Below are 27,607 nucleotides of genomic sequence, written 5' to 3' on the forward strand. Positions count from 1 at the left end.
CTCTCATTAGCGGAGGCTCAGACCTCCTGTGAGCCTGACAGGTATACGCACCACACCGGTAACACCGCATGTTCTACTCACCCACACTACATATGAGATTGGGTGGGGTGGAATACCCGTTACATTTGGAGGCGCTGCTGAGATCACCTGGGGTGCCCTGTCTATTTTTCTAAATTGTCCCGTCCCTATTTTTGTCGCCATGTTTGCGAAGTCCGGAGACGAGGTCCTTGCCTGGGCGTTGAGGCAGTATATGGAGCCTGGCCAGGTAGTGGCGGTAGGAGGCATACCCGCTAGTATACCCGCAATGAAGGTCCGGGAGGGTATGTGTAAAATTCCTGGGTGGCCGTGGGCATGTGTCTTAGAGGAGGAACAAGATCCCACGTCCACATGGAAAACCATTTTGTTTGTTGTAACTCACACTGAGGATATATGCCTGGCAGAGGCACCGTCCGTACTGTTCATGCCCGGGGGCCCCTCAGAAGGGTACCCCCTAGTCTATGCCAACCCAGCAAAATGGCGTCTCCCGCCAAATCAGGAGAGCGCACGTGCTGCTGACTGCAAGCCTGCACAGAACGATGTCGCAACATTCTGTCCGGGTTTGGCGCGAAAATCAGAGCCCCTCCCCTGTGATGTGAGTGACTCAGTGCAGAGCGAAAACCAATCCATTGTAAAAAGTGCCCTTCCTTTAGATTCCACCAGGGGGAGCAAGCACGGTTATCTTCAACCATACGTGGACGCTGTGATAGACACTCTGATCTCTAAGGATGAGGATGAGATAGACTCTCTGTTCTATGATGAGGATGAGATAGACTGTCAGGGGATACACCCTAATGTGTATGTGCCCTGGCGAGCGCCAGGAATAGATCTCCTTATGCTACTGTGCCCCTGCTTGCAAGAAGCCTATGAGGAGGGAGCCGTCATGTCCCAAGTGCCACTAGACTTCAGGATCACCGAGGTAGATGGGGAGCCGTGTACACAGTGCTTTAGCCCCACCTGTGACTGTTCTAGGGGAGCACTGGCGTGGGAACCTAAATGTGATTGCTGCGGTGCAATTTTCTTGATGCCTATTGTACCCCAGGCTACAGAGCCAGCTAAGGAGCTAAGTGAACCCTTGGCGGAGAAGAGCGCGACTGCAGTGGAGGTACCGGAGCACGCCAGCTTCGTACCCACAACCACTGGCTGCATTTCAGAAGAATCTGGTGACTACCTTGCGGAGGATACTGTCATGATATCTTCCGGGGAAATGGTGGAAGTCCCATCGGTGGCGATGCGCCTACCGGCGAACCACCCCAGCGGTAATGCAGAGGATACAGAGTCTGCTGTGGGTCCGTGTACCCTGGAAGAGGTGTCTTCCGATGTTACGGACCCTGCTGTGGGCCCGTGTGCCCTACGATGCTCAGTCCGACCTACTACAGAGGTACCATCGGTCCTAGGCGTGGGACCAGTACCTACAGACAAGGGTGAGTCGACTGCCCAAGGGGTGTCGGGGGTGAGCCTCCAGGTGACCGCGGATCACGATGGCTCCTTAAGTCTGGTCGCCCGGGTGAAGGGTTCCCCTCTGCATCGCGTCGTGGCGGAGGTGTCCTCACTAGAAGGTAGCTGTCCAGAGGAGAGAGTGGACCAGTGTCTACCGCCGATCCTTCCGGAAGAAGGGAAGCCCATCGTCAGCCAGCCGAGTGGTAAGGAACCCCCTTGTCCCTCACAGACTCCGATGGAGGTGGCCGTGAAGAAGGCCAAAGCTATGGTTCCTGAGCGGAGTGTGAGCCCGTGTGCTCCGACACAAGTGGTCCCAGGACTGGGATCCAACGCTCCCGAGTTTTCAGCGCGTAAGTGGACTGCCCCAGAAGTGCATGGGGCAGGTCCCGATACCACCAAGGTGGGAACTGACAGCGTCCCCGAGGACCTGTTGGCCCCCGTGATTCACCGCAGGGGTAAGGTGTCTACATTTTCCCCCCTGCCAGGTGAAACCGAGACATTTCCCAGTGCTCGCTTCTCAGTGGAAGCCTCACAAGTCCGTAGGGACAAGGACTGTGTAAAGGATGATCCAGGGAGACTGGCCTCCTTTACGCCCAAAAAGGAGCGTGCCATTCGCCAGGTGGTGGACCGCGGGAAAGGTCCTGGCCTCCTGGTCTACCGCATCCCTGCCGCGGATGACCGGGTAAAGGTCTGCTTCAGAGACACTGGGCTACTCCTTCCACCAGGGGGAGGAAGTAGCGAAGAGCCAGAAACTGTCGCCTTAGAGTGTGCTCTCCAAGAAATTTTTCTGGGGGAGGCTCACGGACGCAAAAGTGAGGTACCCCCATCTGATCTGGTAGGGGCACCCCACAAATGGTCTCAGCCAGTCTCGGGTATTATTGAGTGTGATGTACTATGTAATCTGAGGTGTAAAGTCGACCTGATAATTGTAACAAATATGACATGCCGTATTTTATTGTGTAACCTTATGTCAGGGTATGGCGTTCTCCAAGCGAGGACGTTGGATTTTCCACCAGGGGGAGAGTGTAGCCAGGTCTCCCCAGCGCTACCGCACCCCCCTCACCTGACTGCCGATCGCGGGGGCCGCCGCGTCCAATGGCGGCTCCGTTCGGCAGTGGCAGGGGAGAGGGCGGTCAGGTCCCGGCTCGGGGGTTGCCGGGGACGCGTGCGGCCGGTTGCCAAGGCCGCACGCGCATCTCAGGGCTCCCGGCGCTCCCGGAGCCGGGCGGATAGGGCGCCGCCATTGCGCTTCAACTCGCGCATGCGCAGTGAGTCCCCGGCGGCCCAGTTAGCTCGCGCATGCGCAGGGAGGCTGCGAGAGACAGGGCAGAGTCGCGCATGCGCAGGGAGGCTGCGAGAGGCAGGGAGCAGTTGCGTGAGGGCAGGGAAGGCGCAGGAGAGTCGCGCGAGAGTAGGGGAAGTTAGTGAGAGGTTGCGGCGGCCATTACAGGTTTGTGTAGGCAGAGGGAAGGCACGCACGCGGCCTCAATGTTATTGTAGGGGCCTCGGGACTACAATTCCCATGAGGCATAGCGAGGCAGGCACCAGGTGCCTGATAGGAGCCAATAGGGCTGCAGGACTGCCCTGGAGGAAAGAGATACATTTTCCCGGGCTTTGCATGAGTCACGTCAGTTGGAGCAGCGGAGCTGAAGGGGAAGGAAGGATGCAGGGAGTGAGTGCAGCTCCTGCATCCAGATAGGTACCCTCACCCTCCAGGTAGGCCCCAACTCCCCACCAGGGTAGTGGGTAACTGATAAGGGACGGCCCTAGATAGGGAGGTCGCCCTTAGTGTGTGTAAGGTGCAGGTTTGGCAGTGCCACAGCGGGTAGTGCTGTGCGCACTGGCTAATAGGCACAGTGTGCTAGTAGTGGATTGCTACGGGATCCAGGTGGCTGTGTGTGATTGCAGCTGTCTGTGTGTGTGTCGCTGCATGTGCTGGGCGCAGTGCGTGCAGTGTGTGTGAAGTGTGTGTGGATCCCTGCAGGCTGACAGTGTGAGCTGAGTGTTGGCTGCAGGTGCGTTAGGCTGTTAGGATTAGCAGTTACAGTTGAGACTGGGTAGCTAGGGGAAGGGGGGGGGCAGGTTAATGTTCCACAGGCCCTAGGAGTTTTCCCCAAGCCATCCCAGGTTGCGGTTCCTCAGGGACAGGCCCTAGGTTAGGGACCCTGTCATGTAGTGCCAAGGTTAGATAGGGATCAGCGGATGCTGCAGTTCCCATAAGGCGACGTGGGCTCAAGTCGGTGTTCAAAGATAAAGACTATCTCCCGGGTGGGATCACCCCGGGCGAACCCCAAGCAAAGATTCACAGCACCGGATCAGACGGGATCCAGGTCGACAGATCCTTTGAGAAGTAGTTGCAGGCCCGAGTGCAGGAGCACTCGGCAGGTACTCTACAAGTGCACCAACAGATCATAACATTCTATTAACACATAGTGGCAGCGCTGACCACGGGACAAGGGTTGGGCTGTGGGCACCGTGTGGGGATGTTATACTGTTGTGATGGTACTAGAGATGATGTAATAGTTGTCCTTATTCGTGTTTGTTCATTCAGTAAACCTGTTATCCCTAATACTGGTGTATCTGGTTTCTGAGTGGGTTCCTATGTTAGGGTCATTCTACATTTCCCTAGAATCCTACATAGGTGGAGGCGCTGAAAGAAGATTCGTTCCAGAGGATTCACCCCAGGCTCTCATTAGCGGAGGCTCAGACCTCCTGTGAGCCTGACAGGTATACGCACCACACCGGTAACACCGCATGTTCTACTCACCCACACTACATATGAGATTGGGTGGGGTGGAATACCCGTTACATGTATTATTCATTACTTGGAAGTAAAATGGAAACTCCATACATGTACAGTGTTTAAAAACAAAACTGGCTTTGAAACAGATTTCAAAAACTGCAATAGCTGAATAAAAATGCTGAACTCACCAAAGCGCCGGACACTATTTATTCCATTGATAATTGCGTCATATTTCATGTTATCTTCTTGCCCAATCTGTAAAAGTATGAGGTTACAGAATTCAAGTTCTTAACATGGACAAATATGGTTAAAAAAATATAATATTATATTGATAACACAAAGAGAAACAAGAAGCATCACTTTGGCAGAAAATGTATAAAACTTGGAATTTACGCTTTCTACATCTGGTGCTAAAATGACAACCTTTAGGCTTGCGCTGAGCGTGCTGACCGCGCGGTGCTTGCCGAGGTTAGTTTCGGCAAGTGAAATTATCCCGTCCCCGCTCACGCGGTGCGTGCGTACTGGTGCGCGTGCACCCACCCACACTTGGCGCTTGCATAAACATAAAAAAGAGACTTTCAACCACGCTCAACTTAGCCGCAAAGCCCCCCCCCCCCGCGCGCGCTTGCAAAATAGCACGGACACCCGGCGCTCATGCTTGGAGAGCTGGTGACGTCACCGCTCTCCACGCATGAGCGCGGTCAGCGCCAGCGTGGCCCCAGCCTAAGATATACAATCTTTACTGCATCCTAATATTGTATTGCACTGAGAAACTCATTTCTCTCCTACAAAATAACGTCTCCAAATCACTCGTTGACAGATTTTCCACAAAGAATATCAATGCAGATGGACCTAACAAATGGACAAAAAACTGGGAACATTAGAATCATAACATACATATGCCTTACATACTGTATCACCATTAGTTCTAAATACTAAATATACCAGATAATCTACATACATATAGAAGTGCTTAAATGAAACATTAACAAGAAGCTGCACTATTTAGAACCACAATACGCGGTGGAATGGAAGAATTCACATACAAAAAAAATGGAAGGAATGGAAGAATTCACATACAAAAAAAAACAAAACATTGCAACAAAGTATATACAGTATATAATTAGTAGTTGTCTCTGGAATCACTGTGGCAGGATGATTTTTTTTTGCCTCTTTCTATTTTAAGCTGTTTGTTATGAGTTTAATAACATGTTTTTCTCTTTGGCTCTCGCTCTCTCTCTAACCACCATAGTTTTATGAATACTGCATGACCACTTAGTTTTGTGGTATCTGGTTTTTAAGTCCCTAACTGAGCTTTATTGCACTATGACTGTTTTCATTCACAAAAAGAGTAGTGGTTCAAAACGGTATAAATAAGAGTAACTATTATTGTATATTTGTAAAGTGCCAATATATTCCGCGGCGTGGAACAGAGGGGGTACAGAGGTACAACCAATGCTCTGTAAGCCTCTCAGTGGATTTCAGACCTTTCCAGTACTGAGGGGCCTTAACCCAAATCCTACCTAAAACATGCATGGCTTCTATTCAGTAAATGCAACAGTGCATGTTAGTTCATTGATCTTTTAGCTTTCTTTTGGTTAAGGACCCTATAATTATATTGAGACATTATGCAGAACCCCAACCCTCTTTCTAATAGTGTGTCTGAGATCAGTTGCATTGTAAAGTCTTCTGTATTTGGTACAATTTTCAAAAGACTGTAAAATTGTAGGGAGCCCTAGGAACCCCTATTGAAAAACACTGTTAGTTGTTTCTCCATCACATACAATGTCCTGTACTAGGGCATGGTATGAAAGGAGTCTCAGAGTGCACTGAAGCATAGATTGATGCACAGCTCACTCATTTCTCATTTTGTTTAATAGTTTCCCTGACAACAGTGTTTTATTTTAGACAATACACATAACGCACATATGCATCTCTGACAGACAATTTTACCCATTCGCTACCAGACAGCCCCGCAAAGCAGGGAACAGGTTTATTATAAATCCCTTGGTGCTGTCTCTTCCTTCAAAAGGTATAAAGAGAGCATACACACAGCCATTTAGCATTCCCGTTGACCCCTGTTCAGAAGAGATTTAACAAAAGAAGCATCATAGCAGCAAAATGAATAGACAGGAAGGACATGGAAAACAAGCTCAGTGTCCTACTGGAGGTATTGATTTCAGCATTAGGAATTACATTTACAGCACCCAATTAAACTGTCACATAATGCTGTGTTGAAATAATTCTTATTCCATCAAAACGGGTAATGTAACTGAAGCTGTGATTGGCGCATAGAGATGTCATCATGGATACCCTAAACTAGTTTGGGCTCTATGTATCAAGAGGTACGTGTGAGCTGATGCAGTGGTGTGAAAAAAAATTACAGATGCAGCGTCCATAATTTTACGAAATCACGGGGTTTATACCTCGGAATACCCATGTGATGGCGCGGGATTACTTCCAACCGTACCGCCTTAAGACGTGAGTGCAGGCGAGTGCATAAAATGGCATTTTAGAGTTCTGGCTTCTAAACACCTGAAATTGACACAGTAGCACAGTAGCACAGTACTATACACATTACAATTCATTAATTGCATTGCATATAATTGCACACAATCCATAAAATTCAAACAAAGCAACCTCGATAAACGCGTGTGCCTGGGGTGATTAGCGGTGTTCATGCCGCGTGGAGTACAGCAGCGCACATGAAAATGGCGCCGTGATGCCTCAAAATAACGGCCGCTGCACCTGTAACATTTTTTCTGTCTGAAACGCAACATATTTGAATGTTTTTCTACAGTTTTGGAATTTGGCGCATGCTGCGCTAGTATTCTGCGCTAAGAAAAAAGACTGATGCCAGCTTTAAGGTGAAGGAGATAGCCAACACAGAAAACTATCAAGAAAAGTAATGCAAGCCAAATATTCCTTAATATACAGACCTGGGCCAATATGCAAATGTAACCACACCCTAACTCCTCCCACTCACTCATTCAATCCCTCATGTCGTCGCAGACAGATGCAGATATCAACCAAAAAGGGCACAAGCATAGATTGAAATAGAGATGCGGCCTGACATATATATGTATAGTTCAGCGCGAGTTGTGACAAAACAACAACTTTGCACCTACATTTTTGCCTTTAGTTAGAGCCCATCATTACTCATTACTCAAACCAGTTTCCAAGCAAGTTCCTTTAATTCACAATACATTTAAAAATTAGTTCAACTAATTAGTGTAATATCAAATATCCATATTTGTCTTGTAGGGTTTTTTTTTTTTTTTTTAAACACAGAATGGTGTGTTTGTTGTGTGTGTGTGTGTTTTGTGTGTGTTTGTTTTGTGTGTGTGTGTGTGTGTGTGTGTGTGTGTGTTTTGTGTGTGTGTGTGTATCACCCTGAGGAAGGTCCTGTTTTAGGGGACCAAAACAATGTTTTTTTTCCTGTTGTTTTTTTTGCTCAATACACTTTTTTAGATTTATTTCTTGCAATGGGCTGTTTCCTTATTTACACTGGACTACGGTTTGTGGTAATTACAGTATTGTTACATATTCTCCCTATGAAGGGCCCATGCATGCTCTATTGGAGTGCCTACTGTCTTTTGCCTATCTATCTATACACACACACACACACACACACACACACACACACACACACACACACACACACACACACACACACACACGGATACATTTGTGTCTTTCTAAATTCCCAGTGAACTATACATGATGTAGACTTATCACATGAGAAGAATGTGTCATTATTACTTCTATCATTGAATACGAATATTACTGTAGACAATATTGTAACAAACAGTTCTGCTTTATTGCATTTATACATGTACAGTTATAAGTGTTAATGGAGACATCATGTTTCTAAATGTAATGTATCTTACCTTAAATAATATGGATAAAGCTTTTAATTTTCCATTTCCACTTACTGCGTCATCAAAACTCTTAAACTCGTTACTATTAAAGAAGAAGATTTGCATCTGTGGATAGAATTGGAAATTATTAAAACATGTAAAATAGTTAAATATTAAAAATATAAAGTACATTCTGCATTAATTATGAGCTATTCTTGGGGACCCCATAGTATACTGTAACTAAACATACATACACTGTACTACAGTACACTATGTAACTAAACTACATGCTACAATACACTATGTAACTAAAGTGCAAATGCTACTGAGCAAGGATACAAAGTGGAAAATTCTCATTTATATCTGCAAAATAAATTTAAAATATACTGGATGATTTCAGAATTCATAAATAGGAAAACCAGTGTACTATTTACTGATCATTTGTTTTATAGTAAATAAAATCTCAAGTTTTGCGTATTGGAGATTGCAACAGGGACTACTTCTTCCTGTTTAAATAAAGCAGCCTCAGAGCTCTGAGAATCCAGCAGAGATATATTTAATTGCAATCACTCAATTAACTAGTCTCCACCTGGACTAATGAGAGCTCTGTAAAAAGCCTCATGTGAGACACAGGGGAGAGATTCCTTAGCTCATATTTGGGCTGACAGAAGGACACTGACACTCTCTTGAGTACAAAGGCTGTGCTGAGACGAAGACATCCAGACACCCTGATACCTATATTTCCTGGACACAGAGGACACAGGAACCTGCCAGAGACTGACATGGAGAGCCACCTGCTTAAGGTACTTCCTGAGACTTTGGGGTGATAGGCTGGTAATGGGAATATCCCTCCAGTCCTGCAGATAGGGTCTGGGGAAGTAAGTTAGCCCTTACAAAAGAATAGGGGTTTGTTATTTTGTTGTTTTTGTATGTTTTGCCTGGATAAAGGAACAGGCTTTATAAAGCCAAGAAATAATGTCAACCTAAAACAGTCTCAATTTGCATACCTTTGCACACATCTCTTACAAAGATATTCTGACTTAAATCATGGTCATGGTTTTGCTCAAATTAAATATTCCTATGTGATTTTGTAGAACTCAGCTCAGTTGAAGTTAGGAATTATTGCTGCATTCTTCCTTCATTCCTTTGCTGTAAACATCCCATTTGTGAATATTATATTCTGTCATATTTTTATTGTATTTTTTGCAGTTACTCTCTCAGGGCTACAATTTAAAATCTCAAATATCTAATAAATTATGAACCAACTGTTAATACTGTTTACGGTTCATATCTATGGACTGTTTACGGTTCACACTATACCCCATGATAACAGATACTTTGGCCCCCATGCTATAAGCGTTCATAAACAAAATCGCCGGGCCATTTAAATCGCCTGTTTTTTGTCGTTGCTATCACGGTTTTCAGAAACCCTCGATTACCTGTGACAGTAAAATTCCAAAAAATGGGCGAGTAGCCGAAGACATGAAGATCGTCTCTCTGAAAAGGCCTTACCTGGCGAAGTGTAGATTATTAGTGTTGTTGTGTTTATTCATGTTTATTGTGGGTAACAGCTGTTTTAATATACATTTTCATACTAATGTATATGAGCAGGGGGTCTCCGGAGCAGAACCGCATTTATTTCAGGTCCGGGGACACCCTGCTTCCCGAGATACAGGCCCCGTTTATAACCACGGTCACGTGACGCGGGACATTTAAATGCATAGGAGATACCGGCACACCATAACGGGGCCTGTATTTCGGGAAGCAGGGGGTCCCCGGACCTCAACTCAACGCGGTTCTGTTCCGGAGACCCCCTGCTCATACACTAGTATTAAAATGTATATTAAAACAGCTGTTATCCACAATAAACATGAAAAAACACAACAACACTAATACCCACCTCCTCTAACCCCACATGATTGACACCAGAGGCCGCAGGTGTCCAGGGATCATCAGGTGATCCACAAGGGTGTCTGTGTAGCACCTAGGGTGGTCTCTGTGGGTCCTCAGGTGTCCCCGCTGGTGTCTGGGGGCCCTTGGGTGGTCCCTTTAAGTCCTAGGTGGTCCCTGTGGGTGTCTGGGGGCCCTCGGGTTTTCACCATGGGTGTCCTCAGGTGGTCCCTGTGGGTGTCCAGGGGTCCTCAGGTGGTCCCTGTGGGTGTCCAGGTGGTCCCTGCAGGTGTCTGGGGGCCCTCTGATGGTCTCCGTGGGAGTCCGGAGGTCCTCAGGTGGTCCCCGTGAGGGTCTGGGGGCACTCAGGTGGTCCACCCAGGTGTCCGGGGGTGCTCAGGTAGTCCCCACAGGTATCTGGGGGCCCTCAGCTGGTCCCTGCAGATATCCAGGGGTTCTCAGGTGGTCCCTGAGGGTGTCTGGGGGCCCTCGGGTGGTCCCTGCGGGTCCCTGCTGGCCTGTGGTACAAATCTTGTGGCAAATGTTTTTTGTAATACATTGAAATAAAAACACCCCCACTACCCCCCCAACACATAAAGTACAGTAATGGACAAAATAACTATTATCCAGATATGGATAATAGCTTATTTGCCCATTATAAAATAGAATATTAGCCAGCCAGCATAAATAAAGTAAATAAACCTTTCTACTTACCCCTGCCACCATGAAGGCAATCCTCATCAGCATACTCCAGGTCCATGTCCTCTGTTGCCAGACAGAATACAAGAAAAAAAATAATCTAATGGCCCCTAACCCCTTAATCACCTAAGTGGTTAATAACCCCTATAGTAATTAAGGGGTTAACCTCTGTCCCCCGCTACCCACCCGGAAGGCCTAACCACCCACCCCGGGACCACTATTCCCACCCTCTACCCATTGATTGGCATAGTGGTACATCATACCCATATAATATGGGCATGATAAGCCACTGTAGCAGTCAATGATCACTCTAATAACAAAACATGAAGGCCAAAAATACACAATAATAAAAGATATACACAAGCACCTAAACACCACAATTAAATAAATAAAAGCACTAGCCAACCAATCAATTTAATAAATAAATGCGCTAGCCAACCAATCAATTTAATAAATAAAAGCACTAACGAACAAAACAATTAATTACTTTTAAGCACAAGCCAACAAAACAATTAATGAATTTAAACCAATAGCCAACAAAACAAATAATTAATTTAAAATGCTAACCAATCCTAAAGTGCACTAAAAACAAGCTATCCAAATGCCAAACAATTGTATCCAACAATAAAAACAAATAGAAAAATGACAATCAAGTCAAAACAAGCATTTGCCCAAAAATGCATTGGCTGTCACTATATTTATCTGTTCCCAAAGGGGCACAGATTAATACGTTATCAGTCAATGGGCAATCACAAACATAAAAATAAATAAAATGAAAAACCTGAAAAAAGACATGTACATACATTCAATATTTTTCTTACCTTTATAAGTCTTCACCCTCTGAATCCCATTGTATCTGCAAGCTCTCATACCACGACATCACCCGCAATCCAACGCCATCCACCTTGAAGACCAGCATCAGGTAAAAAAAAAAATTCTTTCTTTAATCTTCTATCACCGTCTTATTTCTTCATCTGTCATTATTTTCTTCTTTTCTTTAATCTTCTTTTTCATCAGTCTATCCAAAACCCAATAGTAAATCCTCAACAGGGTGTTGTCTTGTCGGCTTCTTGAGGTAAAATTAGACATACAGGCCTTATATAGGGCCTGTGATGTCACATTTTATGGTCAGATGGTATAGCTCCAATCCGATTGGACGCTGTATCATGTGCCCGCCTCTTTTTTTTTTTTTTTTTAAGGCTGTGATATCATCTCCAAGGGAGGTATGTCATATCCTTAAAACCACATGCTAAATCACATGGTATTACATCCAATGGGATTGAAGGCAATCCCATTGGTTGCTGTAACGTGATAGGTCACATTAGTTCAAAAGGATGTGACGTGATCCCTTAAAGTGATGTCACCTCCATTTCAACTAATGTAACCTATCACATGGAACAGCAACCAATGGGATTGTCTTCAATCTATTTATTTAATTGGTTGACTAGTGCTTTTATTTATTTAATTGTGGTGCTTGTGTATATCTTTTTTTATTGTGTATTTTTGGCCTTCATGCTTTTTTATTAGGGTGACCATTGACTGCTATAGTGAATTATCATGCCCATATTATATGTATAGAGTGGGTATAGTGGTCCCGGGGTGGATGTTTAGACCTCCCGGGTGGGTAGCAGGAGAGGGTAGGTTAACCCCTTAATTACTAGAGCAGTTATTAACCGCTAAGGTGATTAAAGGGTTAGGGGTCTTTAGATTGTATTTTTCTTGTATTCTTTCTGGAAACGGAGGACATGGACCTGGAGTTTGCTGATGAGGATGCTCTTCATGATGGCAGGGGTAAGTAGAAAGGTTTATTTACTTTATTTATGCTGGCTGGCTAATGTTTTATTTTATAATGGGCAAATGAGCTATTATCCATATTTGGATAATAATTATTTTGCCCATTACTGTACTGTATGTGTTGGGGGGGTATATTTATTTCAATGAATTGTACATATTTTTTTGGCCACAGGATTGGTACCGCAGGCCAGCGGGGACCACCTGAGGGCCACCAGACACCTGCAGGGACCACCTGAGGACCCTCGGACAACCGTGGGGACCACCCGCAGGGACAACCGGTGGGGATCACCTGAGGGCCCCCCACCCCCACGGGGACCACCCAAGGGCCCCCAGACACCCATGGGGACCACTCGAAGGCCCCCAGACACCTGCATGGACCACCTGAGGACCCCCAGACATCAGCGGAGACCACCTGAGGACACCCGATTCCTATGGAATCAATCATGTGGGGGTAGAAGAGGTGGGTATAGTGTTTATTGTGGTTAGCGGGGGTGGTGAAGGGGGTATTTGGCCCTTGGTGGGTAGCGTGAAGGGGTAACCCCATCATTGCCTTAGTGGTTAGCTGCTAAGGTAATGAAGTTGCCTGTAAATGAATTTTTAATGCATGGGATTCATGCCGGGGGTCTCCGGTGCAGATATTAATGGATATCAGCTCCAGAGACTCCCGGCATCAATCCGATGCAGGAAAAAAGCATTTTTTGTCCTTTATCGCTGCCTCTCAGCAGCTTCTCACCAGCCTCACTCCTGGTGTGAGGATTTGGGGAGAAACTTGCCATTCTAGAGCCGCGATATCCTAATCGCAGCTACTAGAATTGCATGAGTTTCAGAACCTGCCGATAAGTGGCTAATCACCGCTCACTCTGCGATTTTTTTATGACGGCTGAAATTTTTGGCGATTCAGGCCTTTATCGCCCACTTATCGAGGCTTACTGAATAGCAGTAGGCATTTTGGCCAATAAGTGCTCGATACGTGGCTTATGAACGCTTATAGCATAGGACCCTTTATGTTTGTGGTATGATAAAAGTCTTTAAAAGCATCAGAAACTTCAAGTTGTGGATACAGAATTACTCTTAACATGACATGAAGTAGACCTAATTGTTTTAGGCGGGTAATTATTTTCCATTGAGAGCAATGTCCCGCACTGGTTTGGGGAAGAGGGCAGACAGTTTTTCTTACTGTGAGAAGGCAGTCTCAGGACAGTATGAGGCAGTATTTAGAAGAAACAGAATCTACTGGATGTATTGTTTTCCTGCGCTGCTATAACTGCATGCCTCCCAATTACCGCGGAGACACACGAGGTGCAGGTCAGAGTTTTTCCCCACACCCTTTTCCTCCCACACTCAGGTCAGCCACTTTCTGCGGGTTCAACATTTATTACTGGATTGCTCGCCTCACATACCACTGACTAGTCCCTAGACAGAGGAGGGGATTGGGACAGTAATGAGAACTTCACCGACAGAAAGCAACTTTCAGGAGAGAATCTACATGCCTTCATTGCTCCTTTTCTCCATACAGATACAGCAGCCAGGATTCAACCACATCTCGAGATGAAAACTGCACTGTGCCACAATATCGAGAGGTGGACCGAAGCAGACTATAATGGCCCATCTGATTAACACAGTGGGGTCCCTGCTGTGTGAATCCTACCGGGGTCTACACATCTGTAAGAGATGCGCAGTAAGAGGTAGACTGAATCAGTCACTCTACCTGCGCTCCTCTAACAGGTGATCGCGGGATTTTATTTAATTTTGCAGTATTGCAGCTTGGGGTCTCCGGAGCTGAACCGCATGGATTTCAGGTCCGGGGACCCCCTACATCCCGAGTTACAGGCCCATGCGTGTCCCGTGGTATTTAAATGCTGCAGGGGGATTCCGGCCTGTTTTTTATCATTGCTATCACGGTTTTCAGAAACCCTCGATTACCTGTGACAGCAAAATTCCAAAAAATGGGCGAGTAGCCGGTGACGTGAAGATCGTCTCTCTGAAAAGGCCTTACCTGGCGATTTCTTTCAGCTGCAGAGAGAGCTGCTCAGAGAGAGCCGCCTCTCCCTGCGCAAATCTCGCCTGAAATTAGTGTTTTTTAATAAAATTTTAATACAAGTGTAGATTATTAGTGTTGTTGTGTTTATTCATGTTTATTGTGGGTAACAGCTGTTTTAATATACATTTTCATACTAATGTATATGAGCAGGGGGTCTCCGGAGCAGAACCGCATTTATTTCAGGTCCAGGGACACCCTGCTTCCCGAGATACAGGCCCCGTTTATAACCACGGTCATGTGACGTGGGACATTTAAATGCATAGGAGATACCGGCACACCATAACGGGGCCTGTATCTCGGGAAGCAGGGGGTCCCCGGACCTCAACTCAACGCGGTTCTGTTCCGGAGACCCCCTGCTCATACACTAGTATTAAAATGTATATTAAAACAGCTGTTATCCACAATAAACATGAAAAAACACAACAACACTAATACCCACCTCCTCTAACCCCACATGATTGACACCAGAGGCCGCAGGTGTCCAGGGATCATCAGGTGATCCACAAGGGTGTCTGTGTAGCACCTAGGGTGGTCTCTGTGGGTCCTCAGGTGTCCCCGCTGGTGTCTGGGGGCCCTTGGGTGGTCCCTGTAAGTCCTAGGTGGTCCCTGTGGGTGTCTGGGGGCCCTCGGGTTGTCACCATGGGTGTCCTCAGGTGGTCCCTGTGGGTGTCCAGGGGTCCTCAGGTGGTCCCTGTGGGTATCCAGGGGTCCTCAGGTGGTCCCTGCAGGTGCCTGGGGGCCCACTGATGGTCTCCGTGGGAGTCCGGAGGTCCTCAGGTGGTCCCCGTGAGGGTCTGGGGGCACTCAGGTGGTCCACCCAGGTGTCCGGGGGTGCTCAGGTAGTCCCCACAGGTATCTGGGGGCCCTCAGCTGGTCCCTGCAGGTATCCAGGGGCTCTCAGGTGGTCCCTGCGGGTGTCTGGGGGCCCTCGGGTGGTCCCTGCAGGTCCCTGCTGGCCTGTGGTACCAATCTTGTGGCAAATGTTTTTTGTAATACATTGAAATAAAAACACCCCCACTACCCCCCCCCCCCAACACATAAAGTACAGTAATGGACAAAATAACTATTATCCAGATATGGATAATAGCTTATTTGCCCATTATAAAATAGAATATTAGCCAGCCAGCATAAATAAAGTAAATAAACCTTTCTACTTACCCCTGCCACCATGAAGGCAATCCTCATCAGCATACTCCAGGTCCATGTCCTCTGTTGCCAGACAGAATACAAGAAAAAATATAATCTAATGGCCCCTAACCCCTTAATCACCTAAGTGGTTAATAACCGCTATAGTAATTAAGGGGTTAACCTCTGTCCCCTGCTACCCACCCGGAAGGCCTAACCACCCACCCCGGGACCACTATTCCCACCCTCTACCCATTGATTGGCATAGTGGTACATCATACCCATATAATATGGGCATGATAAGCCACTGTAGAAGTCAATGGTCACTCTAATAACAAAACATGAAGGCCAAAAATACACAATAATAAAATATATACACAAGCACCTAAACACCACAATTAAATAAATAAAAGCACTAGCCAACCAATCAATTTAATAAATAAATGCGCTAGCCAACCAATCAATTTAATAAATAAAAGCACTAACGAACAAAACAATTAATTACTTTTAAACACAAGCCAACAAAACAATTAATGAATTTAAACCAATAGCCAACAAAACAAATAATTAATTTAAAATGCTAACCAATCCTAAAGTGCACTAAAAACAAGCCATCCAAATGCCAAACAATTGTATCCAACAATAAAAACAAATAGAAAAATGACAATCAAGTCAACACAAGCATTTGCCCAAAAATGCATTGGCTGTCACTGTATTTATCTGTTCCCAAAGGGGCACAGATTAATATGTTATCAGTCAATGGGCAATCACAAACATAAAAATAAATAAAATTAAAAACCTGAAAAAAGACATGTACATACATTCAATATTTTTCTTACCTTTATAAGTCTTCACCCTCTGAATCCCATTGTATCTGCAAGCTCTCATACCACGACATCACCCGCAATCCAACGCCATCCACCTTGAAGACCAGCATCAGGTAAAAAAAAAATTATTTCTTTAATCTTCTATCACCGTCTTATTTCTTCATCTGTCATTATTTTCTTCTTTTCTTTAATCTTCTTTTTCATCAGTCTATCCAAAACCCAATAGTAAATCCTCAACAGGGTGTTGTCTTGTCGGCTTCTTGAGGTAAAATTAGACATACAGGCCTTATATAGGGCCTGTGATGTCACATTTTATGGTCAGATGGTATAGCTCCAATCCGATTGGACGCTGTATCATGTGCCCGCTTTTTTTTTTTTTTTTTTTAAGGCTGTGATGTCATCTCCAAGGGAGGTATGTCATATCCTTAAAACCACATGCTAAATCACATGGTATTACAGCCAATGGGATTGAAGGCAATCCCATTGGTTGCTGTAATGTGATAGGTCACATTAGTTCAAAAGGATGTGACGTGATCCCTTAAAGTGATGTCACCTCCATTTCAACTAATGTAACCTATCACATGGAACAGCAACCAATGGGATTGTCTTCAATCTATTTATTTAATTGGTTGACTAGTGCTTTTATTTATTTAATTGTGGTGTTTAGGTGCTTGTGTATATCTTTTATTATTGTGTATTTTTGGCCTTCATGCTTTTTTATTAGGGTGACCATTGACTGCTATAGTGACTTATCATGCCCATATTATATGTATAGAGTGGGTATAGTGGTCCCGGGGTGGGTGTTTAGACCTCCCGGGTGGGTAGCAGGAGAGGGTAGGTTAACCCCATAATTACTAGAGCAGTTATTAACCGCTAAGGTGATTAAAGGGTTAGGGGTCTTTAGATTGTATTTTTCTTGTATTCTTTCTGGAAACGGAGGACATGGACCTGGAGTTTGCTGATGAGGATGCCCTTCATGATGGCAGGGGTAAGTAGAAAGGTTTATTTACTTTATTTATGCTGGCTGGCTAATGTTTTATTTTATAATGGGCAAATGAGCTATTATCCATATTTGGATAATAATTATTTTGCCCATTACTGTACTGTATGTGTTGGGGGTCTATATTTATTTCAATGAATTGTACATATTTTTTTGGCCACAGGATTGGTACCGCAGGCCAGCGGGGACCACCTGAGGGCCACCAGACACCTGCAGGGACCACCTGAGGACCCTCTGACAACCGTGGGGACCACCCGCAGGGACAACCGGTGGGGATCACCTGAGGGCCCCCAGACCCCCACGGGGACCACCCAAGGGCCCCCAGACACCCATGGGGACCACTCGAAGGCCCCCAGACACCTGCATGGACCATCTGAGGACCCCCAGACATCAGCGGGGACCACCTGAGGACACCCGATTCCTATGGAATCAATCATGTGGGGGTAGAAGAGGTGGGTATAGGGTTTATTTTGGTTAGCGGGGGTGGTGAAGGGGGTATTTGGCCCTTGGTGGGTAGCGTGAAGGGGTAACCCCATCATTGCCTTAGTGGTTAGCTGCTAAGGTAATGAAGTTGCCTGTAAATGAATTTTTAATGCATGGGATTCATGCCGGGGGTCTCCGGTGCAGATATTAATGGATATCAGCTCCAGAGACTCCCGGCATCAATCCGATGCAGGAAAAAAGCATTTTTTGTCCTTTATCGCTGCCTCTCAGCAGCTTCTCACCAGCCTCACTCCTGGTGTGAGGATTTGGGGAGAAACTTGCCATTCTAGAGCCGCGATATCCTAATCGCAGCTACTAGAATTGCATGAGTTTCAGAACCTGCCGATAAGTGGCTAATCACCGCTCACTCTGCGATTTTTTTATGACGGCTGAAATTTTTGGCGATTCAGGCCTTTATCGCCCACTTATCGAGGCTTACTGAATAGCAGTAGGCATTTTGGCCAATAAGTGCTCGATACGTGGCTTATGAACGCTTATAGCATAGGACCCTTTATGTTTGTGGTATGATAAAAGTCTTTAAAAGCATCAGAAACTTCAAGTTGTGGATACAGAATTACTCTTAACATGACATGAAGTAGACCTAATTGTTTTAGGCGGGTAATTATTTTCCATTGAGAGCAATGTCCCGCACTGGTTTGGGGAAGAGGGCAGACAGTTTTTCTTACTGTGAGAAGGCAGTCTCAGGACAGTATGAGGCAGTATTTAGAAGAAACAGAATCTACTGGATGTATTGTTTTCCTGCGCTGCTATAACTGCATGCCTCCCAATTACCGCGGAGACACACGAGGTGCAGGTCAGAGTTTTTCCCCACACCCTTTTCCTCCCACACTCAGGTCAGCCACTTTCTGCGGGTTCAACATTTATTACTGGATTGCTCGCCTCACATACCACTGACTAGTCCCTAGACAGAGGAGGGGATTGGGACAGTAATGAGCACTTCACCGACAGAAAGCAACTTACAGGAGAGAATCTACATGCCTTCATTGCTCCTTTTCTCCATACAGATACAGCAGCCAGGATTCAACCACATCTCGAGATGAAAACTGCACTGTGCCACAATATCGAGAGGTGGACCGAAGCAGACTATAATGGCCCATCTGATTAACACAGTGGGGTCCCTGCTGTGTGAATCCTACCGGGGTCTACACATCTGTAAGACATGCGCAGTAACAGGTAGACTGAATCAGTCACTCTACCTGCGCGCCTCTAACAGGTGATCGCGGGATTTTATTTAATTTTGCAGTATTGCAGCTTGGGGTCTCCGGAGCTGAACCGCATGGATTTCAGGTCTGGGGACCCCCTACATCCCGAGTTACAGGCCCACGCGTGTCCCGTGGTATTTAAATGCTGCAGGGGGATTCCGGCAACCCATAACGGGGTCTGTAACTCGGGAAGTAGGGGGTCCCCGAGGCTGAACCCAACTTTGTTCAGCTCAGAAGACCCCCTGCTCCCACACACCACAATCAACCCCCCTCTTCAAAAAAAAATTACCGTAGCAGGTAGCTGCTAAGGTAATGAAGCTGCTTAAATTTTACTTGAATTAATAGTGTGCGTGAGCAGGGGGTCTACTGAGCTTAACCACATTGATTTCAGCCTCAGGGACCCCCTGCTTCCTGAGATAAAGGCCCGGGAATGGGGTGCCGGTATCCCCGCAATGTTAAAAGCCCCGGTCACGTGACGTGGAGGATTTTAACATTGCGGAGATACTGGGGCCTTTATCTTGGGAAGCAAGAAATAGCTGAAATCAACTTGGTTCAGCTCAGGAGACCCTCTGCTCATGCACACTATGACTAAAAATTGAGCTGAGTAGAGTCATAGAAGAGCAGATTCTAAATGTTCACACTTTAATGAATAAGACCCTAAATCTAACAACTATGGGGGCTGCTTCTCATAGCCTTCTCCTGCTCCTCCACACACAGGGGTCCCTGCAGTGTTATTCCTACCGGGGTCTACCTGTCTGTAAGAAACACGCAGTAAGAGATGGACTGAATCAGTCACTCTACCTGAGCAACTTCTAAAAGGCGATTGCAGGTTTTTTATTTAATTTTAGCATTACAGTATTGTAGCTGGGGATTTTCAGAGTTGAACCGCATTGATTTCAGGTCTGGAGACCCCCTACTTCCCGAGTTACAGGCGGTATGGGGTGCTGGTATCCCCGCCATGTTAAATTCCTGTGTGTCGCGTGGGATTTAAATTCTGCAGGGGGATACCGGCACTCCATAAAATTGTTGTTTTCTAAAATATCTCCACAAGGCTTTTCTACAAGACGTACAGAAAAAAATTACCTCCAAGGGGAATTTCTGGCCTTCCAAGCTGTGTTCCGAACCATCTGAAGATACATTGCATTTTCCCCAGTGAAACGTTATCCTGCTTGCTTTGTATGTTGAATCTAAGGCACCGCCACTGAGATGGTAATCGTCTGTCAAATTAATTTCCACTAAAAAGCAAAATCACGTTAGTTTCAAGAGTGCAGGAAAACATGTTTAAAGTAGATTTAACTTATTTAGGGTTTCTACAAAATGATTAATTACATAGACCCAAAAGGTCGAGAGAATGGCTTAAAGATCTCAACAAAAGTAATACCAGCACATCTGCTGAAAAAACGTTGGAAGCCACTTATCATCACTGTAAATCATAGCCAGATGATGTTCCAAACTGGATAATGATGGTATGTGCCCCTTTGTTTGAACGTTGATAACCCTAATTCAGACTATGGAAAAATGGGGCATGTATCAAATCCAGAGACTAAACATTTCTCCATTAAATGTAGATACTCATTTAAACTTGCACCATTATTCCCTACTTGTTTATGCATACACTGGTACATCCGATCTGGAAAAAAACTACTCTGATTGAGAATCATACTATAATTCCAATCACATAGAAATCAACAAACAGATTTCTTACATTTGATGCAGACACCAAAGGACATATTTTTTTTACATGTGGTGTGCCTTTAAAATAATCTTTTATGACTCATATATTCAGAGTTTCTCTTTAATAAAGAACAATGTACTGACACAGAAGGTTGGATCTTTCACAAAAGAGAGTTAAAACCCCTATGGAACCCTTAGATATATCTCTCATCATGATCTTTGTAGTAAAAGAATAACACATTTAATGTGTTCTACAAAAGCAAGCCACAGCGATGGGAACCTGCAAGGTCCACCCCTGTTAATACAGTGATTATAATAGGAAAAAACACTAGTACAAATCTCAAAATTCTTTTTATTTTAAAGAAAAAACACAATGTTAAAAGAATACACCCAAACAATTAAAAAACAAGTAAAACGCCATATAATTTGTAAAGGGCACAGTCGTGTTAAAATCCGACCGGGAATATTATAAATTAACACAATTAAATAGCACAAAACTAATTGAATAAGTCAGGCTTTTCTATGGGGCCACAACATATTCAATACAGGTATCCAGATACACCACACAACCAATGCAGAAGTGCCCGGTGCTTATTAATCACTACATATACAGCACTAATGTGTCAAACCAAGATATCATCCAAACGACTGACTTGAATAATCAAATGTGACTATGAGTAAATTAACTCTTTAAAAGGAAATTATATGCGAGTAATATTAATAGATGTATACAAAAACTGGAAAAGATAGATTTACATATTTCCTTTGAGAAGTCCTCCCCCCTCAAGTCCCTATTTCAATCTTCAGTCGGACACCAACATAACGTAGTTGTCCCATCATATGGTCCGATCAAACCAGAAATGCCCCGCCGGAAACACCCCAGGTTTTTCTTGTTTTGCGGCGATGTTAATTTGGATTGAATTATTTATTTGTTGCAATAAATTGATCTGGAATTTTTGTGATAACCCAAGTGTACACCAACTGTGTTACGCACTTTTCTATCCCATCGTTTGGGTTTTTTCTCTAGTATTGTATTTATACGTTGACTGCTAGGAAGTACAATTAGACATTTTTGGGCTGTTTGGGGATATTTGTTGACATTAATCTAAAGCAGGTTAGTTTTTTCCTGGTTTGGATTTTTGATTTTGTTCCAGACACATAAGTGAACCAGGATGGAAGAAAAGGAGTCAGGATGTTGTATATTAATCATGCTTGATGCATTGACAGACAGATATAGCAAGACTGTCTACAGGGCTGCGGCTGGAAAAACTCAAAGCTGCAGCTCCAGAGATGGCTGCTGCAGTTGTGCTGCGATGGGTCCATGCTTCTGGGTCGGACCACCGCAGTGATAATCCTTCGGCACTGGGGCAGATCCCGCAGCTTGCCTTGGTGCAGAAAACAGTGTGTGTTGCTTCATCTGTATTATTATCTTAAACCCCTCCTATAGAAATACTTTTTTGTATTCATCTATTACAGTGGTTCCCAACTCCAGTCCTCACGGACCACTAACAGTGCAGGTTTTAAGGCAATCCTCTCATTAGCACAAGTGACCCAATCATTGTGACTGAACCACTTGTGTTCAAGCCGGGGTATCCTTAAAACCTGCACTGTTACTGGTCCTTGAGGACTGGGGTTGGGAACCACTGATCTATTACATTTGGTCATTTGTTGTCATTTACTCACTGGGTTTGTTGAAAATGTGAATTTCAAGATCTCTAGGGCAGTATTCTACTGTCACCCACTGTGCTAATGTTAATTACACATCGATTATTAGAACGTCATATTTACATACTGTGAAGACCTCTGTAGACGGCAAGGTTATAGAGAAATCAATGTAATATTATTCTTTAGAAAATAAAGTGAAGATTGGTTTCCAACAGTTAATCAGCTAAGGCATATATTTCAAACTACTACATAAGTAATAAAATGTAATTTTTTAAATAATAATTGGTAAAAGACTGAGGGACACATCTACTAAACAGCGTACTGATATAAGACACCCGCAAGTGCTGGAAGTCACCTTACAGTCAATTCAAGTCAATAGGTTGTAAGCACCTGAAGGTGTCTCACGGCAAAACACTGCTTAGTAAATATGGGCCGTAACATTGTTAGTCTGTTCTTGACAGTTCAGATGTAATAATCAATGTTTTTGCCTCTGCTCAGTATAACAACAATGCCTATTCGTTTCTTCAATCAATGCTCTATATGTAATCATTTTTGCTTTTGACACTGTGCAAAATACACGTAATTGGGATTTATGTCCCAATTTGCTCTCTGTATTGTGTTATAGATTTCCTTTCGGTTTTCATTAATGAATTTAACGAATTAATGAAGTTTCATGCAGATCTCTCTGCCAGTTCAGACGTGGTAGTGTTTTTTTTACAGAATACTGACTTAGGGGCTTATGCCGAGAGGTACGGTAAGGACAGTTTCGCCAGGTTTGTGGCAAAAATGTCCACATTCAAAGAGTTCGTGGCGAGAACTTGGCGGGAAAAGTCCAATCCTCCAGAATTATGTAGTTTCCAAAATTATTAGCCAGACGGGTGGCGAGAAGCTTGATTTCGCCATTTTAAAAACACGCACTATTCCAGTAGCTCCGATGCGCATGTATGCGCCAATCGGAGCTACTATATGGCGCGTTTGTGTAAAATGGTGCCCGCCAGCAAAAGTTGGCTTTATGGTGGCCAAATACCGCGCGCCTCTGAATGCCGAGTTTCACGCCAAGTGAAACTCGCCAAATTAACAATTTACTGCACACCGGGCTTCCGGAGTACCCTGCATAGGACGAAATGAAATGCCAATCCTGTGGCGAATTTATTGCCGTTAAGCCTTTCTGGTACGTACCTCTCTGCATAAGCCCCACAGTCTGAGAGGCAAGCTAATTTAGATTTGTTTACTTTAGAAAAGAAGCATCTAAGAGGGGATATGATAACGTTATACAAAGATATTCGGGGACAGTACAAGGAGCTTTCAAAATAACTATTCATCCCACGTGCAGTACAAAGGACTCGGGGTTATCCCTTAAGGTTGGAGGAAATTAGATTTTACCAGCAACAAAGGAAAGTTTTCTGTACAGTAAGGGCAGTTAAAATGTGGAATTCATTACCCATGGAGACTGTGATTGCAGATACAATAAGAAATCTTCTAAAAAAGGTTCTATTTTTAGAAAGGAAAGGTATACAGGGATATACCAAATAAGTAAACATGGGAAGGATGTTTATTCAGGGAGTAATCTGATTGCCAATATTAAGAGTCAGGAAGGAATTTCTATTCCCCTCTCGAGACATAATTGAATAATGTTTCATTAGGGTTTTTGTTTGCCTTTCTCTGGATCAATATACAGTACTGTAAATACAAATATAGAATAAGTATCTGTCGTCTAAAATTAGCAATTTGAACTTGATGGACAAGTCTTTTTTCAACCTCATCTACTATGTAACTATGTAACACACAAAAATGTTCACTACTGGCCAACATTTGAAAGTTTCTTTTAGGAAGATTTGGAATAAAAATGCACAGGATTTCTAAAACTCCTATTGCCTTGCATTGGGATAAGGGAATTTAGCAGAAAAAGTATGCTTTTAAAAAAGGTTAAATAAGGAATTTTCTATTCATTGCTTTATCATATGTACATTTTCATGCCGTTGACTTACAGATGTCAGAAAATACTTCCGAATGCAAGTGTGGCAAAACAAAGCTAACTCATTTTAATTATCAAGGCTAGGAGGCATGTAATTACACAAATTCGGAAAATTGGGCTCATGGATACCTAATAATTTAATATGGATAAATAAATCAACTAAAATTTGGCACACAAAAAAAAAGAAAACAGAAAGACAGGCCCAGTGATGTAAAAACTTGATTGCTACTACATCTATAGTGCAGCCTCTATAACAAATATGTATTTAGTTCTTACATTTAAGGAAAAGCCTGCAACACAAAATGCAACTCCAATTGTGTTGCAATCTCTTCCAATACAGAATGGGCAAGACAGTCTGAAATAAGCACCATGGTATACAATTATCTGAACAATATGCAATAATTATATGCAACATTAACACTTCAAAGAAGATTATTTTTTTTTGTTTTTTAAAACGTTTCTGTAGGCAGATTTAGTACATATTTCTAAACTGCAGACTATTTGTTCGCATTCCTTTGAGATAATTACTATAATCCTCACGATACAGAAAATAAGAAAATGAACATGCTATCTTACCTGTTTTTCCAGTATTGCGAATTAAGGTATATTCAGAGGACACTTGCTCCCAACCCTGAAATTTTAGTTTCTTCAGATTTGTGTTCAGTTGTGTGAGATCCTCATCAATGTTGATAGGAGACTGTTTGGCGCCATTGCATGCTGGATATTTTTTCACCCAATTATTTTGGTTTAAGGTTTCTGTAGAAATACATAATTATGCTTTTTTTATTGATGATGTGTTTCATATAACTATAGTGTGTGTAAATGCATTTTTTTAAAATACAGTATTTACGCTCCTCTGTTAAGACAGACTTTTGGAAAAAGATAGTTTATAATAGAAAAATGACCAATGATGTATGAAACTTAAAAAATCTTTGGGGATAAGAAATGGTAGCAAAGCAATTAAAAGCTCCAAATATACAAACAATTTACAAATCGTTATAGCATTTTTACATTAACAATATTTTATTTAACATTGTGCATATTATATAAATAATATATAGGCACTCCACTTGGAAGTAGAAAGAATTGGGTGCTTGTCCCATAAAGCAATAATAAACCATACGATACCGTTTGAAGTACGAGATCAGGAGACAGCACTTGTATTGAAAAAAAGACACATAAACCGATGTTTCGGTCCCCCAGTGGGACCTTTCTCAAGGTGGTGCCATACGGTATTGTATGGATTATATATACTATATGTGTGTGTATATGTATATATATATATATATATATATATATATATATATATCACTATAGCTGTTTATTATGGCCTATTGTCTTTCTTATAGAGATTTGAGAAGGTTATATAAAATGAATGTAGCCACCCCCTCCCTCCCTTTGGGACTACTATTAAATTAAGGGGTAATAGCCCTAATGGGTTAATTGTGTGGGCTCACATCACATGGTAAAGAGTGACTTGACAGAAAAGAAGCCACGTCCATGATATATCTTGTGTTCAGTGATTTCACAATCAGATTGTTTGTGTATAACAAACGCTAAACTAACTGACAGTGAAGAATACATCTTTGGTTAAAGACAAAAGTTATGCTAAAATCATACATTCTACGTCACAGATCCACTAAGCTCTGTTAAATCAGAAGAAAAAACATTAGGTTGCCTAAAATAGTAAGGATGTAATGTTCCTTAAATTGAACTCAAATGCACTCATTTTATATTACGCAATAACAGTAGCCAGTAAGTTAGCACAGCCTTGCGTCAGCTTCAAATAACCTACCATTAATTCATGTCTTACCTAAAGTGGCGTTAGCTCTCACGACCTACCTTCAAACAACACGTGCAGAGACACCTGATCGTATTTGCAAATTAATTTTATTAGCATATTTCCCAGGTGTCTCAGGTGTGTCATTTTTTTCTGCACAACTTTCTCTCCATGTGTTATTTGAAGGTGTGTTTAAGGGGATATAGCACTTGGGACTCTAGTAAAACAATTCTGTCATTATCTTGTCTAAATAACCTACCTTTATTTCCCTCGGTCACCATGAACGGTTTTTAGTGGCTATGCAATGTTGGACGGAAAATTCCTTTTGTATTTGACTAGCACTTATGGTCGGAAAAATTATAAACACATGTTATTTAAGTAGTAGTACTGGGTGAATGTGAAGTTCTCTGCTTTAGTGACTGGTCATTATTATTAACTTAATGTTATTTTAGGTTAACATTAGATTAAATAACCTAACAGGGTTTAGTCCACCTGGTCCCCAGTTTCACTAGCAAGCAAAACATTTGTAGCTACTGTACAGTATACGGCAGATATTACTTTCATAAACAGAAATAACATAAAAGGCATCGCGTGAGACTTCCTTTTTTTTTCTAATTGTTTATAAGTGATTTAGCCTGAGGGGTAGAAATAGTGGCCTGTAATCCTTTTACTTACTATGGCATTGACTTTATATTCTTTAAAATAGCATGTAAGCATAATTACAGAGTGATTAGAACATATACAGATGATGGCTTAGACTTATTGATGGATTTGCGGCCAGCTTCTGCCTGCCATTGAAAGAAAATCATGCCCTAACAATACATATAATACATTTACTGTGCATTCATTCAAGTAAATGAGGCCATGAGTGAGGAAATAATAATTGTGTTTCAACTCAACTGGAAATTATAAAAAAATTTGCTAAGAATTATAATATTTTTCTACTGATCAAGCACATTAAAGCAGCAACCCCGCCTAGGATTTTTTTTTACGGATTTCTTTTTACATAATTGAAACAAGGAGGTTATCCAGAGATTAACCTATTTTCAACTCTGGGTTCATGAGTATATTACCGGTATACTCACCAATGCTGGAGCTTCTTCCTGGGGAAACAATCTAGCTAGATCCATGGACAAATAGGAATCCGCAACCAATGATGTTGCAGCTTCCTACTGGTCCGATATTGGTGGTCATTTTGAACTCTCAATGGGAAACACTAGCACCAGGAATGGTGGGGTGTAAGGACCTGGCGGATCCCCAGAGCTGAAAATAGTGATTCAGTTCTGGGGGAACCCAAGCTTCTAAAAAAAATAATCTATTTGCATTTTGTGTGGGTTTGTTGCTTTAAGGCT

General features: G+C 43.4%; 1 protein-coding gene across 7 annotated transcripts in view; it reads right to left on the reverse strand.

Annotated features, from left to right (window-relative positions):
• Positions 1–27,607, reverse strand: part of PTPRZ1 (protein tyrosine phosphatase receptor type Z1) — a 213,986-nt gene that overhangs the window by 117,278 nt on the left and 69,101 nt on the right. For all 7 annotated transcript variants that reach the window (XM_075599926.1, XM_075599930.1, XM_075599928.1 and 4 more), the window contains exons 3-6: positions 25,052–25,231; positions 20,245–20,396; positions 8,110–8,205; positions 4,408–4,474 (exon numbers count right to left, since the gene is read on the reverse strand). In XM_075599926.1, the coding sequence (XP_075456041.1) occupies positions 4,408–4,474; positions 8,110–8,205; positions 20,245–20,396; positions 25,052–25,231 (495 nt within the window). The remainder of the gene's footprint in view (positions 1–4,407; positions 4,475–8,109; positions 8,206–20,244; positions 20,397–25,051; positions 25,232–27,607) is intronic.

Source organism: Ascaphus truei, chromosome 5 (genome assembly GCF_040206685.1).
Source record: "Ascaphus truei isolate aAscTru1 chromosome 5, aAscTru1.hap1, whole genome shotgun sequence".
NCBI lineage: Eukaryota > Metazoa > Chordata > Amphibia > Anura > Ascaphidae > Ascaphus > Ascaphus truei.